Source organism: Stegodyphus dumicola, chromosome 9 (genome assembly GCF_044657685.1).
Source record: "Stegodyphus dumicola isolate Sdum_Otavi_A_Nest chromosome 9, ASM4465768v1".
NCBI classification, from domain to species: Eukaryota; Metazoa; Arthropoda; class Arachnida; order Araneae; family Eresidae; genus Stegodyphus; species Stegodyphus dumicola.
Window position 1 is genome coordinate 125,510,194 of NC_140776.1, and position 18,539 is coordinate 125,528,732.

At 30.4% G+C, this 18,539-nt stretch overlaps 1 protein-coding gene across 6 annotated transcripts in view; it reads left to right on the forward strand.

Annotated features, from left to right (window-relative positions):
• Positions 1 to 18,539, forward strand: part of LOC118185492 (rab GTPase-activating protein 1-like) — a 170,694-nt gene that overhangs the window by 79,077 nt on the left and 73,078 nt on the right. For 4 of the 6 annotated variants that reach the window (XM_085824059.1, XM_085824058.1, XM_085824057.1 and 1 more), the window contains exons 3-6: positions 8,123 to 8,282; positions 12,559 to 12,760; positions 15,746 to 15,935; positions 16,144 to 16,317. In XM_085824059.1, the coding sequence (XP_085680185.1) occupies positions 8,123 to 8,282; positions 12,559 to 12,760; positions 15,746 to 15,935; positions 16,144 to 16,317 (726 nt within the window). Of the gene's footprint in view, positions 1 to 1,001; positions 1,114 to 5,720; positions 6,007 to 8,122; positions 8,283 to 12,558; positions 12,761 to 15,745; positions 15,936 to 16,143; positions 16,318 to 18,539 lie in introns of those variants that run through there. The other 2 variants (XM_085824062.1, XM_085824061.1) reach the window with 2 other exon arrangements.

The following is an 18,539-nucleotide window of genomic DNA, read 5'->3' on the forward strand; positions in this document are numbered from 1 at the left end:
TTACCAACATATAAGAATAAAAAAAAAAAAAAAAAAGTTCACCGAGCTTGATAATAGAGTGTATACATAATATATAGTATATATATGTGTATGAACTGAAAAAGACGTAGCAGTGTTGATGGTGTAGCACGTAGATAACTTAGAACGTAAATCTATATTGAAGAGCAAAAATTTTGATTGCATAGGTTGCGAAAATGTTGAATCTGTAATACTGGGTAACTTGGCAGCCTAATAAGATTGAATATTCATTTTTATTTCAATTGAAATCTGTGACACAATTTACTTGGTGCTATAATCGTGCCTGTTCAAGAATATTTACATTTTTTAATACTGTTGCGATAGGGCACGGCGGAAAAGCATCCGAGCAGTTCAGAGGTAGAAGCGAAAAGGTGTCCCAGCTTATCAAAAGAAGCTCACCAAAAGAAGGTTTCGGTTTAGAAAGCACCAATTTGTTCTGAAAGCACCGATATTGCAGAAATCAGATTGGTGTGGGCGGAGGAATAAGAATACGGGATGTGAAAAGTCATATGTTTTTGAGGAGAGAATTAAAAATTTTACAGTCGACTTACGTATATAAAAGATACATTATATATTATTTTGGAATTAAATTTTTTGCGAATTTTCCCCTGATATTGAAACAGATATCCCCCCCCCCCGAAAAAAGTAATATTTTTACCAATCCATTACTAGAGAAAGTAAATGGAAAAAGGGCTTGTGGTATTTTTAGAATCTTTGCAAAAAATTCAGTTCGCCGAAAATGTTTTACTGTGTTGTTTGTGCAGTTATTTTTTGCTTTTATTATCTTTTTTTTTTTTTCCTAAAAGGAGACACACATCCAGCGTATATACCTCAGGCATATGCATCGTAAAATCGAATGCACGCAATATTGTGGAAATTTTTTATACTTCCGTATTCGCGTGCTCACGCGGTCACAGTTTTGAAAGCAGTGATTTATCACTGGCTGCGACAGAGAATAATGCTAGAAATCCGGTAGATCAGTTTAGTGTTAGAATGATCATAGCTGCCAACTCTCACAATTTTCATCTCATCTTCTGGTAGATATGTAATCTTCCGCTTTTTGATCTCTAACCTTTACTAACGAAGACTACTAAGGTAAATATTTTCGAGCAAAAAATCAAACTTATTGAATTAATGAAACTTAAATTGTGCAAATTCCAGTTCGCTTCTCCCTAGTGATTTTCAGCATAATTTTCCTTATTATTATTATTTTTTTTTTTTTTAAATCTGAATCCTCAGAATCTACTGTAGTTATTTATAGAACTTTTTATGAAGATTCAACTTAACTATACTCAGTTATTATTTGCATTTAAATTTGTTTTACATAAGTAAATCGTAAGTTACTGAATTTTGTTGAATTTGTTTTACATAAGTAAATCGTAAGTTACTGAAGTATGCACATGAATTATTAATTTTTATCGTTCTTTAAATAGGCTTTGGTAAATAAAAGCTTTTCTTTCTTACGCGGATTTTTCTCAATTTAAAAGCATAAGAAAATTAGAGAAGGAAATTAACTAAAGATTATAAAAAATATAGAATATCTAATTAAGTATTAAAGAAAGACGAAAAAATTTTATGTAGAAACATGTAATCATTCCAAGTATTTAAAAATTTCAATTTTTCGTCTTTGTGAAAAATTATTTCTAAATTTCTTTCTGTGTGTATTTACTAATTAAGTATTAATATGTTTTGCATGGGGATCATCCTTGTTGTTGAATAATGAAGATTCTCTTTGTGTGTTATGAGACCCGTATGTTGGTCTATTATCTATGGACTATCTGCTTAAGAGGAGGGATGCTTTCGTGGAGGACTTTATAAGGGAAACTGGCTCGTATACACGTTAAACATGGGGAAAACCACGAAAACGCCCATATAACCAGCCCGTTCGCGGGATTCGAAACTCGGACCCAACTACCAGCGTTCAGCGACTTTACCTCTCGGTCACTGGTGGGCACCCAACTGACAAAGAATATGCTGAACAAGAAACACGCATCACCAATGTGTTTAACAATAGAACAAACCGAACTACTTTATATTTCTTGCATGGTATTGCGAACCATATTGCATTAGAAACCATTAAAATGTCGAAACAATCGGTATAAACATCCGACATACACATTAAAAAAAGGGGGCTTTTAATATTACCTAGGGTGAAGTGAAATTCCGGAAGCTCTCAAATTTTTAAAAAAGCAGACAGGAAGGTTACAGCTCATTATACACACACCTACCGAAGTTAGCTATCGCATTTGGGATTCACCAATACTTTGTGTACAAAAGTGTTACGAATTAGGTGTATCAAAAGAAAAAGACGACGGATCAACTGAAGAAATTGAAAAAACTATTAGTAACATATTTCATGTCGAAATATAATACGTTTAAAGTTTCTCAGTTTTTATCTGGTTACGGTGTAAATTTGCAAGTTACCTGTTTCGTTTCAATGTAAGATCAAACAGTTTATGTGAATGTTCAGAAAAAATACCTCAAGATCTGGAACATTTGATTTTCTCATGCCCTACCTTTGAGGGCTCTAGATTATACTTGCAGAACGATTTGAAAATGTTCGGCGTGATTTGGCCGATGAACTTAATCTGATTTCGTGAAGTCCAGACTGATGTTCTTTGCTTTTGTATAATAGTATAATATGTACTAAGAAGCCTATTCAAACTTCCTTCGGTTTATAAATATTTCATTATGTTACCAATATTTTAAGTAACTTGTAGATTAGCCAGTACTCTTGCACTATCAAATTTAGTAGCAAATTTGATGAAATGTGAAAGAGATCTGTTAAAGCAAATGGAAAATGCCGGTGTAGTTAATGAATTTAGGTACACTAAGGAACCTTTTTTCTAAAAAAATTTGTATTAAAAAAGTTTCTTTTCTATTGAATTTTTTAATAATCTTTTTGCAAATGTTTACAGTGATATTTAAAAATATTTAAATAGATCTGTTCGTATATTATCATTCGTATCTGTATTTAAAATTATCTGTTGGTATATTTTATTCCTTTTTTAATTTTATTGTACGAAACTGAGTAAATACTGTAATCGTGAAAAATATCATAATTCAATGAAAATATCCATTTTGAGCACTCTCGAATCCATTTGAAGATGTTTTTGATGATCTGTACGTACGAACAGAATAAAGGACTCTTTTCTGTAAAACGGGATTGTAAAATGGATTTAAAATGAATTCAGAAGAGATATTTTCGTGACGTCTATACAGGCCCACCAGCGGCCGAGCGGTAAAGTCGCTGAACACTGGTAGTTCGGTTCGAGGTTCGAATCCCGCGAACGGGCTGGCTGCATGGGCGTTTTCGTGGTTTTCCCCATGTGTAACGTGTATACGAGCCAGTTTCCCTTAGAAAGTCCTCCACGAAGGCATCCCTCCCCTTAGGCAGATAGCCCTAGTGTGCTTTGCCATAATTAAATACACACACACGTGACGTCTATACCTATGTACGTATGTGTAATCTCGCATAACTCAAAAACGAGTAGCCGTAGAACGATGGAATTTTGTATATGGCACTTCTATGACATGCAGTGGTGCACTTCTGTTTTGCGTTGCAAACGAGCGCACCAAACCGATATATATATATATGCAGTAAAACTCGCTTATAACGAGCCCTGATTTAAGGAGAACCCGGATTTAACGAGGGAATCGAAAATACTTATTTTGTACAAAGTTAAGTCTATGGGAGCATAACTCGCTTTTAGAGAGCAAACCCTACTTATAGCGAGGAATAGTTTTGTGATTCATAAAATTTCTATTGAATTCCACCTCTCCAGCTCAGATAATCCTTTCTTGGAAAAAAAAATTTTAAACATTCTGAAGTCAACCGAAAGTTAGTGATGAGCCATCAATCCTGCGCATACTTGGCGGCGGCCTTTTTCATCTTAGGGAATGACCAGGATTAAATTTTTATCGCCGAATTCTACACGTATTATCGAGCCCATGGCCCAAGGGATCATCAGAATTTTTAAATCAAACTCTTGTAAGCACATGACGATTTTGATGCTTCTTCATAGAAGATAAAAAATAGGAACTTCAAATGCTAATGTAAACGTACTCGAAGCGATACCTTTAATGAAGGATGCATGGGAAAACATTACATCAACATGCATTACCAATTGCTTACGTAAGGCTGAATTGGACATTTCTCAAGAGGGGCAAATCACTGAGGAAGAAGAAGTAGACGCCTTGGAAAATTTGAAAATTCTTGTATCTGTTGATGCCAATGTTATCACTTCCCAGATACCTATTCTCGAGGATACTCTAGCTGAAATTCAAACTAATATAGATGAAAAAAATAATGACAGCGGCGGTGCTAGCGACGAATGGGAAGAATTTCAGAATGGCCTGCTTCTAACATACTTAGTGGCTTTTAAGTGTGCAGAAAAACTTCAAACTTTTTTCGAAGCCACGGGTACAAGTAACGATGTTTTTCGGGCCATGAGTCTTCTTCGAAAAATAATAACACAACAAAGAGAATATAAGGCAGTTCAAAAGAAATTAACCGACTTATTTCGTGCTGTATAGAAATAAAAAAATAAATAAAATATTTATAATACAGTAAAAGTATGTATGGATTTTTATGATTTTTTTACGAACCTGTTTTTTTTTACGAGCACTTGGCTGTAACGAGCAAATATCGCGATGCCTTCACGCTCATTATAAGTGAGTTCGATAAAATTATATATATATATATATATATATATATATATAATTACATATATATTTACCTATACTGAATGCTTGCTACTGACTTCTAGAATACGGATGCTGTAAGATTATGTGACTTAATCTATTAAAACATCAGATATGCATTTTCCGAAATTGATATTTCATTTTTAATCACTTACAAATGCTAACTTGTCTTTTCGGTATATGTACAGCCCCTGAGTATATTAAACTCTAAAATTTAATATCTCCGTAAATTTTTGTCGTACTGAAGTGAAACTTTTTATGTTTTATTTATTTATTTTAGAATAAATACAAACTTTTACTAAATATGACTGCAGGGATTGAGAGTTATATTTTGTAATTTTTACAATTTTTTTTTTTTTTTTTTTTAAATTTAAGATTAAAGTATTTTCATAACGGAAAGTGCATGTCCGTGACCAGCGGTTGCGAAAAGAAAAGCCGCATCAAAACTTTTGTGGACGCAGTGAATATGCGTAAGTGTATTTCAAAAATTACATTCAGAATGTTCTGAGATGCGCGAATTTTCAAAAATTTTGAGAATAAAGATTTTACTTAAAACTTTTAGTGAACAAAATTGTGTCTTTCAGTCAGAAATTCGAGCTGAAATCTTATACGATGTTTATCGAGCATTAACGAAAAAAATATTCAGAATATAGTTTACAGTTTTAAAATGGCTTAGCGTGAACCGTGTTCGGAAAACAGAGTTGAAATTAAAGAATGAAATGAAATTTACTTCTTTAATCTAAATTTAATTGACATTTTTATTGCCATTTCCGATTTTTTCTTCACTCCTCCCCCCTTTTTCCCTTTTTTTTCCTTTTCTTTTTCTTTTTTCTTTTTTTTCTGTCTGGTTTCGTGTGTGCTTCTTGTCAAACGAAACAAGAAAGCAAACCAATTAGCTGTATTCTCTGACTGAATGTTTCTTATCAAGCTATCGACCCGTCATTTTGTTCGACGAAAATTCCCTCACCAGAAATTCTTGAAGCTGGGAGTAGTGGAAAGAAGACATACTAGAATTTCGATTATCTTGGATATATGCAAAAGATGGTTCTGTTTTTAATTGCAAAAGAACAGTTTCCTTTTTCCGTTTCTCAGAATTGCGAAAGCGATGATTAAGACCGGATATAATACTAAGTAATTCCATAGAACGTCGCGTATGCGATAAGTTTTTATGATACTATTCGGTATTATTAAGAAAGTAAGTAAAGCTTCGGCGCCTGTGCTGCAGCCGTTGGATACATTTGGAGGCGGTATTGCTGAGTTTTTTATACTTAATCAAAATGCAAGGTAAATATTTTTGTATACCTGTCTTTTGTACCCCTATTTCCGTGTATTGCGAGATTCATTTTATAAGTGTACGTTATATCGAATGAAGTTTCTAAATTTTGCCAGTGTCTGTTGAACTAGGAATTGCATAATTTTTGCGTTTTAAACGTCTAAAAACAATCTTTATCACAGCTAGTACCTGTGCAGTTCTACTGCCGGATACAGCCTTTCCATTTCTGGTCAACCTTACATGCTGGAACAGGATTAAGAAAAAAGGTTCTGTAACATCAGTTTGTATATACTTTAAATAACAAACCATTGACTTTTTATTTGGAAATTAAGTGTAAGCAGTGTTTTTATAAGTTTTAATAACAAATTCCTCCATTTGAAACATTTGTTGATTCCTCCAATTTTGGCAAACCATTTCTCCCAGTCTTTGGTTAAATGATTTTCTGATGTTGCAGTTTTCAGATAGTTTAGTTTCAGAATAGTTACAAATAAATAGAAATATTTCCCCTTTTATTCAAAATAGCAGAAGTGTTATTATTGTTTACAGAAATAGCTTATTTCTAAAATTAGAAATGCCAGAGCCCTATGAAAAGCTGTCCAAAAAGGTGAATTAGTAAAATAATAAAAAATAGTGATGGTGAAAAAGCACAGAAGAAATAAAGATAGAGTAAAAATATACTGGAATTCATTTTATTGGGGGCTGCAACTGGTATTAAAATTTAACTCAAAAACTAAGAAGTTCACTCAAAAACTAAGAACTGCAGTGAACTGCAGTTGAACCTAATAACCTTGATACAGTGATGTATTTAAAAAGTTCCCTTCAGCTTAAAGTAAAAAAATAAATAAATGAAAAGTTTTTAGATTTTAATAATTGCTCAAAAGGGTTTGTTAAGGTCTTTTTATGCTCTCGCTGAGCTACTAGGCTATTGTTACACTCACTCCTGATAACCCTCCCCCCCTTTTTTTTTCCTTTTAGCTTTATTATTAAGCTTTGTTTTCTTTGTACTTACCCTGTATACAATTCAACAGCAAAATCACAAAAATTTTTAAAGCAGCACATGTTAAGAATTCCCAATGCAATGCTAATTGTAAGCATACTTTTAAAATATTTTTTCAGTCTTTTCTCAGTTTGTCATATCAATGTTCAGTTTTCTTCGTAAGATGCTTATGAAAACTTTTTTATCTTTTTATTATTAATGTTTTTGTGTTAACTTTATTTATCGAATATTATATTCTTTGGACTTACATCATATAAAATTCATTTCAGCAGCAAAATCACAAAATATTTAAAAACAGCGTATCTATAGAATTGCAGATGGACAGTGTTAGGTGCTGAGGATAAAAATATTTTATTCTGTGCAGTTTTGTCAGTGCCTTTTCAAATCATTGAGTTTGTTAATCAAAAATTCATTAAAGTTTTACAAAATATGAAATAAATAATATATTATATATATACAACATTATTCTATGATATGTTGAGTATTTTAATTAGATGGATCCATTAAATGCATGTTTATTATTTAAATCAATCCAGTTCAAAAATAAGAAATGAATATTCTTAAAATCTGCATCTCTTTCATTCAAATAACTTAGTTTGTTAATCCACCAGGTTCAGTTTGAAAGATATTATTAATGCAATTAATTTAAATTATCTTACATTTTGCCAAATGGCAACACACCAGAATGAAAAAGTGAAATAAGGCATTTATGGTGAAGGCAAAATCCCATTTCCAGACTAATAACTCTTTTGGTCTAAAAAAGGCACATTATGTTGAGTATTGGCATTTAAAAATTCCAAAATTGCCTTAATTTAATATTTCTGTTCTGTTTTAATTTGGAACAGTTGTTATTTTTTATGTCTGCAGTATGTTCTGATGAGGTATGGAAATGTAAGCAGGTTTTGATATTGTTACTGTTGTAGTACAGTGTATACAGTTTTAACTTTTATTGCTGTAATATTTTTCCTTTTAGCTAATGTTTGAGCTTGTTCTATAATTTAAAATGTGTGAAAGTATATATTTTTTAAACTTTATGTATTTATTGTAATTATTGATACAGATTTCATATGCTTAAATTTTTAATTTTTCTAGCATATTTTTTTAAACCTTGAATGTTTTTGCTTTTGTAGAGCACTGATAATGGAAACGGCAAATTCCAAGAAGAAAATGAATGCAATTTAAGTAATGGTGAAATTTCTATCATATCTTCAGAAAGTGCTTATGAGAGAGCTAATGCATTTGATTCAAAATTCATCATGTATACGACATCGCCTAGTCCTTTAGATGAAGGTAATAATTCTAATTAAAGACCATTATTTGTCAGATTTCTGTTTTTAAATTTTAAAGTTTTGTAATTTTTTATATGTTCAACTTATAATATAAATTATGGAAATAAAATATTTTAAAATGTATGCATGTCACAGAGGCTTATTTTATGCGGGGGAAACAGTATTAGTATAAATAATGCTGTAACTAAACCTAGAAATGACTCATGTTTATAGTCAAATTTGGTACAATCGATGATGCTATTGCAGTGTTCAGCTATTTAAATGTTGAGCATTCATTAGAAAGAATGCATGAAAACTTGGCAGAATTAGAAACTATTCATGATACTGATATTCATTGGACATTATGATGAAATGTTTTTTCCACTACCAGAAACAATGCGTCTACATTTGAGAGGACTAGAGAAATATAAAGATGCTATATTACAATTAAATATTATTCAAGACTGTATTTTATGTAAAAACAATCAAATAAATAACAACAGATTTTCCCCCCTCTAAGTAACTTATATAAATTATTTTTAATGATAATTAATTTGAAGTAGTGGTTAATATTATTGTTATAATTTAATTATGCATACTTAATAAGATTAAAATAAATTAATATTATAATTTGTAACTTTTTTTAATAAATGTTTACAAACAACAGAAATTTCTTAACATTTCTTCAACATATTCTAGGAAGTCTAATTAAGTTTTACTGTATTAGCTAAAATGCAACAAAATTACTCTAAACAAAAGCTAATAGTTTTTAAGTTAATAGTATTTAATTTGTCACCATGAAACTTCACACATGAATAAAATATTCTGTATTCAGTATTCATTGTTGTATATTTCTCCCTTGTGTATCTCTCCAGTGAAGTAAAAAGGTTCTGAAAATTTTTCAAGTATTCTCGTAATTTCTTTCCCGAAAACATTCAGAAAGAGCTTCTCTAAATTTTAAAATAGATTCATCCATGTTTTTTTCATATTGCTAATTAAATCAGCCAGCAAGATGAAAATAATCACTCATGGATTTGGGGTGCATAGGCTTTGCTTGATGAAGCAATAATAGTGAAAAGCTTCAAGAAAACAAAGATCTCTTATGTTTCTGATGGTATTGAAGATCATTGCTTGTGGCACAACTGACTGAAGATTGCTGCAGATGACAATGGTGACAATAGCAACACCTTGAAAGCTTATAGCAGCTTCCTGTAGCTATAAATGATTTGAGGCTTATAAATTTGCTGGAGACAACAATAAGAGTGGACAAGATTCAATATACAGGGGAACAGAAATGAATGTATCTTATTATATATTATAATGCTAATATTATTATGTATGTTTATTGGAATGTATGATTGTGATAGTTAACTGTTGTGTGAATAAATAATATTTTGATTAACAGTAATTTATCCATGAATATTTTTCATTTGTTATGTTCTTGCTCTATAACCATGCCCTTCAGAAATTGTATTATTTCCTATTGTATGATTTTTCTGTAATTTTCATATGGTAAAATTAGTAGAAATATGGAAATATGCAATTAATGCCTGCATGTCTCTCTGCATGCCCTATCAACGAAGCCAAAGGTAGGTAAGAAGAAACTAAGATTATTTATTTATGGGAAAGCTACGTCAGACACCTCTAATATTGCAATTTCCAAATCCACCAATTAAAAATTGTATTACTATAAAAAATTTTTACAAAAGCATGAGCAGTTGCAATTACACTATATAAATGATCATCCCCTAGTAATCTTCCAATCTGACCGAACCCATTTGAATAATTATTCTTATTGATGTTCTGTTCAAATCTAATCAAGCTCCAAAAATGAAATATAATATTCCTTTATCCTTATGATTTGTTGAATAAATTCATCACAGTAACTTGGTTTCATTATAACATTAAATTGCAAATTTAATTAACCCACCTTAGAAACCTGTTTTTGATGAAGAACCGTAAATTTGTATTAGCTTGCCAATTTTATCTTCGAAGCCCTTTTCTTACTCTTTTATATTATTCTTAAAAATACCCCTGCAAATTATTCTTAAAAATACCCCTGCAAATAATCCTAGTAGGAGTCCTATTATTGATAATCTATCGGTCTTCATATAACTATAAAAATATTTTTTAATTCACTTCCCTCAACTTTAAATCCTCTTACTGTGTCATATAATAACAGAAGATGAATGTGGAATATTACTATAGGTAATATAATATGAAAGATGTAAAAATATGAAGGAAAATTATTAGCAAATTACTAACTTAATTGACAACAGACCTTTTAATTCCTGATTTTAATTTAAGTATAACCCCCTTCAAAGCATCTGCAGTGACATCATTCTTTCCCTGCAATAAACTGCAATGCAAAAGCTTTTGCCTCATCACTGTTAAAGATTCAAATAAAGAAATCAAGCTTATAAAATATTTTAGTTGCGGTATAGGCATTCTCTTTCTGTGCTTACTTGTGCCTAATTAACACACCTCTCTTTGTTTAACTGTCTTTTTCATTATTTAAGATGTGAGCAGTGTATACAAACATTGAGGGGGCTGGTATCATACACCCAAAATGATGTGGACCACAAGAATGTTTCCAAAAATAAATTTATATTGTGATTATCCAAGTATTTGTGTTTTTTCTAAAATTCAAGCCATCCTCTATCATGTGCAAACCATATCTCTCTAAAACATCTCGACCATTATTAGGAAGTGAATTGGTGCCTTCCCTAATCAAACTTTCATCTAATATCAAGTTATCTAATCACATGTACTATTAATAAACCAAATGACATTCCATAAAATTTATTAATGCTCACCATTAAAAAAAAAACAACAGCACCCCTATATTAAATACCCAAATACCACTTATTCATAATTACTTACCACTCATTCATATTTTATTTGCATTAACAACCTCCTTCTTTATCAATACCAATACTATTCTTGACAATATAAATGAATAAATCATTAAATAATAAACTCATAAACCAAACTTCTCCATTGACACATAATCAATCAATCAATATAATGATATGTAAATAATTGCTTATCATCATACAATGACATACATGCTGATAAGCATTTATTTAGAAATACACAGTATAATGATATGTAAATAAATGCTTTATTCTTCTTTGAGAAAATGATTCAGTTACTCCGGATACTAATCTTACAATCTTATTCATTAATCATAAAACCTCATTTAATATCCATATTATTACTACTAAAGGAATATCATTTTGTAATCTTATTAACAAAACACACATTACCCAATTAATTCCTTCACATACTGAAAGGAATTGGGGGTGGGGAGACCACCTTTCAACTTTAAGTTAATATAATTGATCCTAATATTTCTATCACTTCTCTTCTGAAATAAGACAGAGATATAAAAATTGCTGAACCCAAACCCTAAACAAAATCCAAACCTTAAAATACATGACTCAACTGATGAAATATTATATATAATATTTATACATTATAATAATAAATCTAATTATATTCACCTCCAATCTCAATAAGATTAAAAATCAATCTTGACATCATTTCAAAATGTCTGAAATCAAAAGCTATAAAGACTAAACTAAAATATTTTCATTTATGAGCTAATGAACCCATTGCCTTTATTTAGCCGACCTTTTTTTTTTTTTTTTTTTTTGTATATTTACTTTATTATTTTTTTATTTTATCAAAATTTATAACCCAAGTTCATACATTATAATTTTAATTTAAAAAATGAGAAAAAGAAATAACAATTAAACATTATATGTATTTATAAAATAATCCTTTATTAACACTTATTAAATTGCAAACCTGAAAGATTGAAATTAAAAAATTATCTGCACTGGAAAGAAATAGTGCATAAAAGTCAACAATGACCAGACCTTAATATCTTTTTTTCTTCTAACAGGCAGGAAAGGAAAGGAAAGGTCCTTGAGAAGAAAATTAAAATATTAAAATTTTAAAATTGAAATATTATATTTAATGATTTTAGTTTTATTTGCAGTGTGACCAGTATGCTTACAGCTTTTTTTTTAACAAATTGTCTGTTATTATATGTTTTAAATGCAGATTCTTAGTAATTACTTATTATTTCAAATCTTAGTAATTACTTATTATTTCATTTTTCATCAAATCTATATTAATTTTTTAATGCATATTAAAAAAAAAGGAAATGTAAAATGTAATAAACTAACATTCTAGAACAGGCATATTTTGTGATTCTTTCACATAAATTTTTATTCTTGGTTTATAATTGTAAATTGAAATGCATATAATAAATTATTTGTTTTTTACAGATTTGATGTCCATATCGGCAAGTTTAGCTGATGGAGAATACACAGTTTTTGATCGCATTACATATTTAGGTTGTGCTGTGATCAGTGATCCAAAGAATGAAACTGAGATTAAGAAAAGTATGTCTGTTCTAAATGGGCAGTCATCAGCTAAGGTTCTCAGTATTTCCCTTTCATTACCAGTGAATTCTGAAGGTTATATTATGTAAGTTTAGTGTGTTTTGCTATTGTTTATAACCATAATAAATAATTGGGGAATTAAAACTGCAATGTAACATTGTTCATAAAAGAATGGCTTTACCTTTTTTAAGCCTCAAAGCATGAATCAAATTTCATATATAATTGAAATGTATTAGTGGTGGCACCACCCAGCCATGATAATGGTTTGTGGCACTGACTGCCATGCCAAAGAGCCTGGGTTCGAATCCCAGAGAAGGCATGGATGTTTGTAAATGTATAGTGTCTGTGCAGCATGGAGGCACTCTAAATATGTGGCAAGCCAAAAGTTCTCTTGAGTGGTTGGTGGTAAGGGAAGAGGAATGAGAGACCCTTGGACCCGTTCCCTGAAGTGCTCTCCATCAAAATTGGGACGAAACTGAGCAATGTTGTACTATCACCTATATAGTTTTTTCTCAAGGCTATTGCCACTAACAGATGCAATCTTGGCCCTCTTGCTATGATGAATGTTCCATGCTTCGTGGGCTTGTCCTGACATTACTGTCAGACAAGTAAGATCAGTAACAACAAGATATTAGTGGTAACTGTAAGTTAGGCAAAATTTAGCCTATTTAATCTACCATCTAAGATGATGTTTTGACTAATTTTAAGTTTTGATAATTATACAATTTAAATTAATCCTAGATCTGATTTAAATTCAATATATGAAATTTAAATCTCCTCAGTTTTTATTGCTATGGATTTTAGACTTTTTTGAATTTTTATTACTATGGATTTTAGATTGTTCTCAATTTTTATTAGTATGGATTTTAGACCATTTTCAATTTTTGTTACTATGGATTTTTATTATCTCAGTTTATTGTGTAATTAGATGATGATTCTCCTCACTCGGGATTTGGCGATTAAGTCCCCTAAAAACCCCAGTTGCCCTTTAAAAGGGGGAATATATAAGGTATTTCTCCCGCCTTCCTAGCTTGCCTTTGTTTTGTAGTGGTCTGTATGCTGGGCACGTATTACAGAGGTTCACTGTTCGATTCCCGGCGAAGGCGTTGCATATTTTGCAATCTCTCTTGCTTCCAAAAAAATCCTAACGTCTCTACAAAGAAAAAGATATTTAATGACATTTAAAGAGTTTTAAGATTTTAGTAGTTTGGTGTTCATTTTTATATTATTTTCAGTACTAAAAACAAACATGAGTAACTCTTCAAAAAATCTAGAAATGGAGCTAATTAATTTACACTGTGACATAAACCTTATTCAAAGATTTGAAGATACAAATTTGATTAATTTTATTAGTAATTGTTAAAAGCTAAATGTTCTCAAGAAGGAATATTTACAATAAGAATAATTGCTTTGTTTAGGAATACATTTACATGTGAACAGTTTTTTTTTTCATGATTGAAAATCAATAAATCTCAAATAGAACCAGACTGCCGATGAGTATTTACAATTTGTGAGTAATATACTTTCTAGTAATTTTCCTCCAAGATTACAAATTGTATGAAAATTGAAACATCATGAGATGTTGTAGCTGAAGGTATATTAAAGAACAAAGTTTATCTGTATGTGTCCTACTAATTAAAAGAAAGGGGATTAAGTTTCATTTTTATTCTCAAGTTTTGTCCCTCTTCAAATGTTTCTTTATAATTTAGAAGTAAGTTACAAAGCGATTTCTTTAATATGTTTCAATTATTTGAATAAACAAAACATCAGTTTGAAATATTTAACTATCAGTGCAGTTGAATTACATATCCTGGCCCTCCCCCACATTTAGCTACTTTTAGATCATGCATTTGAACCATGTGCAGTCTGAGTTTGAGATCACTGACCTACATCATACCTTTTTTTTTCTTTCTTTTTTAGTTTTATTTATTAAACATTCTTCACATTTATGCAACATAAAATTCAGCAGCAAAGCCACAAAATTTTTAACAGCAGCATGTGTTTCGAATTAGAAGTGTTGCTGTTAATTTGTTTTTCAGGTCATCATATCAGTGTTTAGTTTTCTTAGTAAGATGACTTGCACAACTTATTTTGTCTTTTTATCATTCGCTTTTAGTTTTTTTAGCTTTATTTAGTAAATATCACTTTCTTTACACATACGCTAAATAAAATTCAATAGTAAAATCACAAAATGTATGTATGAAAGCATATTTTTAGAATTTCCAATGGAATATTGCTTTTTTTATGTTTGTTATGTTATTTCTTTAAAAATAATACATGATGATAACATTAAGTGGCAATCTGCTCTTTTTAAGTTCATATTTTTTTTTTATATATTCATAGTTTTATTTTCTTAAAAACATGCATGACATTAACATTTGGTGGCAACATCCTTTTAATTGAAAAGCGATAGGGTCTAAAAAGTGAGGAGACTAACTGTCCAATACTAAAAACAGAAACAAACTGTAGTTGAAATAACTTTGTAATTAATATAAAAATCATTATTGTATATAAGTTCCATTTCAATAAATTTGGATTTACTTTGTAATTTAAAATAAACAAAAAGTCTGTAAAACTGTTTGTATTAGCAAGTAAGAAACTGTATTTTTATTCATTCAAAATGCGAATTAAATTTTAGAATCCATATTTTAAAATGTTCCCTATGTTTCGATAATTGAATGTTCATATAATGAGACATAAATTTTAAGCAATGATATGTGATTGAAGTTTCACTGCATTTGTATCAAAATTCTAAATTGAAATTTTTGAAATTTCTGAAAATTCTAAATTGAAACCAATTTTTTTTTATGAATAACCACATCGATCCTGTTCGAAACTATATTCATCAAATCAATTGTTGTGTCAGGCATTACATAATTTAGTTTCTCTTGATATATTTCAAATCATATGTGTTCTGTGTATCACATGTACTAGTTTCTTGATTATTTAGATGGATTTAAAAATTTTATACCTTAGTTTTCCTCTTAAATATAATAATTTAATTTAGCTGAAGCTATTATTGATAATTTAATGAAATTATAATTAATATTGTTTTTAATATATTTCATAGTTTATATGAACCAAGTTCATCAAATGAAATTGCAAGTTTTCCAATACTTCAAATTAGTGCACATGTTATTGGTGAAACACAGTCTGCAGAGGCCAACTGTTTAGCTTTGGTTCACAACTGTAGCCAGGGTACTATTCCAGAATCAACAGTTTTTCAGTGTCATGTGTTTCGATGTGAAATTCCTGAAGCTGTAAGTTAATCCTCATGAAACTGTAATTGAACTTTTACACAAATATAATAAAATATTTCCAAGTAATATATATTTGTCTGAATGCAATTTGTCCTTTCTATTTTAAGCTGTATTAGCCAATTGAATTTGTGATTTCATCACTATATTTCTATAGTTTGTTGAAAAGTGTGGAATTATTGTTTTATTAAAGTTTTTTATACATTTATAGGTATCCAAAATTATGCAATGTTTCACTGCAGCTGTAAAGAAAATACCCAAGTTGCCCATACCAAAGTCTGAGTCTTTTGAAACAATGCAAGGAGGCTCTGAATCTGTAAATAAAAGTAATATTTTAACATACATCTTTGATGGATCCTTAGAATTTAGAGAAGATGATTCTAAGGTAATTTCCATGTTTTTCAAAATAAGTAGTTAGTATCTATAATAAATTATTAAATGTATGTAATGAAAATTAATAAACTCTGTAACAAAAATGTTTAACTGCTGAAAATGTCAAATTACTATTTACAAGTTGCAACTCTGTTGGATTGGTGTATACATATAAGAGACTATCAATGGCAGCATGGATCCAGTGACTTTATAAGAGCAAAAACAAAAATGTAAAGGGAGTTTTATGAAGAAAATTGACAGAAATCTGAATGGTTTGTAGCATATTTTGGGGTGGGAGATAATAATCCAGTTACCATAAAAAATGGAAAGAAATATATACAAAAACAAGTAATAAAGCAATAAATTACTTAAGAGGCAAACCTTTTTATACATTAGGGGTATTGTTTTTCCATTCAGAAACCATTTGGCATACACCTTATACTATTGCACATTTTAGGATCATGGATGTTTCTTTAAGTAATCATGTCAGATGAGTGAGAAAAAATTGGCATCTTATTGTAACTAATATGCACACCAAAATAAATAGCTGTACATGATCTCAGGAAAATGCAAGTCCTTAACACATGAGAAGTGTTTTGTAATATGTATATCACTCACAGACAAGAATTTTATTCAGTAGGCAGCAGCAAATTGCTCTAAAAGGCAATTTGTTTTACTCTCTTTGAACTGTTATCTTCCTGAATTTACTCAAAACTGATTGCCAGCTGACCCATCCTGGCTCACTGAGCTATATTATGTCACCAGGTCTTCTGAAAAATATCTCTCCTTGAGCTTTGAAAATGCTTTTTCTCAAAACTTCCAGACAGCTGCCAAATGGCAAGAAATTGCCTGTCAGGAGGGTTTTTGCCCATATTATTATGTTAAGACTTGCAAGATTTGCAATTCTGTATTTTAAAAAGAAAGCATTTGTTTATGAAATATGTGACTACAAGTTTTATTATGCAAAAATGAACACTAATATCTTAGCTAAAATTGAAATAAATGAATAAGTAAAACAATACAGTATTTTGTATTATAGCAGTACACAAAAACAGTATTGCAATTAAATACATTTAAATGTTTGTGGAAATTTATACCATTACTATGCAGCTAAAATTAGAATTTGTCTTCTTTATAGCTTTTTTTTTTTTTTTTTTCTTTTTTTTGCTCGGGGGGGGGATGAAAGCGAAGAACATAATAATTAAAATTTTTAAGTCACGTAATTTTAAATAAAGTATCTTGAAGGTGGAGGTCACCCTTTTCCATACATTTTGCAATCAATTTTTAAAGTTCCTTTCTACATATTCCAACATATCCACTGGAATTTGTGCTATTTTCTGCCAAATAATGCCCTTCAGCTGAGGCAGATCTAGGTATATATGATAACAGTATGGTGTGCATAGTCGAGAGTTAGAATTATTGGTCTATATTTTAGGGGGAGGTGGCAGTCAAGCATTAACTGTCAATTCACAGCACTATGTTGATTTGATTCAAAACTTTTTTGAACCAGCTGTAGCAGAAATATATTTTGAAAATCTCTGGCTTCAACAGGAGGGTGCCACAGCCTGCATAGCTGCAGCTTTGATGACAGTTTTAAGGGCAATGTCGAATGGCTCATCTCAGTTCAAAGTGACATCCTGTGGGTGGCGCACTCACCCGATTATTCTGTAGTGGTTCTGAAAAACTCTACAAAATCCTTAAATAAATTAAAGCTTAAAATGTACAAATAAATGAAGACAAGCCATTGTGTCCTAAAGAAAACCTAAACAAATTAACATGGGGTAGTAAAGTGACAGGAAAAGAAACAAAAGCAACACATTTATTTCAATCAACTAAGTTATTTATTTTGTTATAGATCTTTCCAACAACAAAAATATTAGCGTGATCTCCCAGTAGATAAAATAATAGTAGGTAGCTAAAGGTTATTAAATATTTATATAAAGGAATAAGAAGGATTTACCACATGTTTCCTATTACTAGCAAGAATAGAAGTTGTATTATGTCCTAAGTAATAGTGTATTGTGTGTCAAATGCAGTACACATATATCAAAGGTGCTTTGAAAGTTTGGAAAGGAGGGAAGAAAACCATCCTCCATCCTAAGTGGAGTATATCATGTGAATGTAACAAGAATGTGGTACTTATCTTAGCAGACTGAAGAATCCTTGCCGTCTCACAAGAGGATAAAAAGGCGAGGGCCCGACAGTAATGGTACAGTGATGGTAAAAGACGAGAAC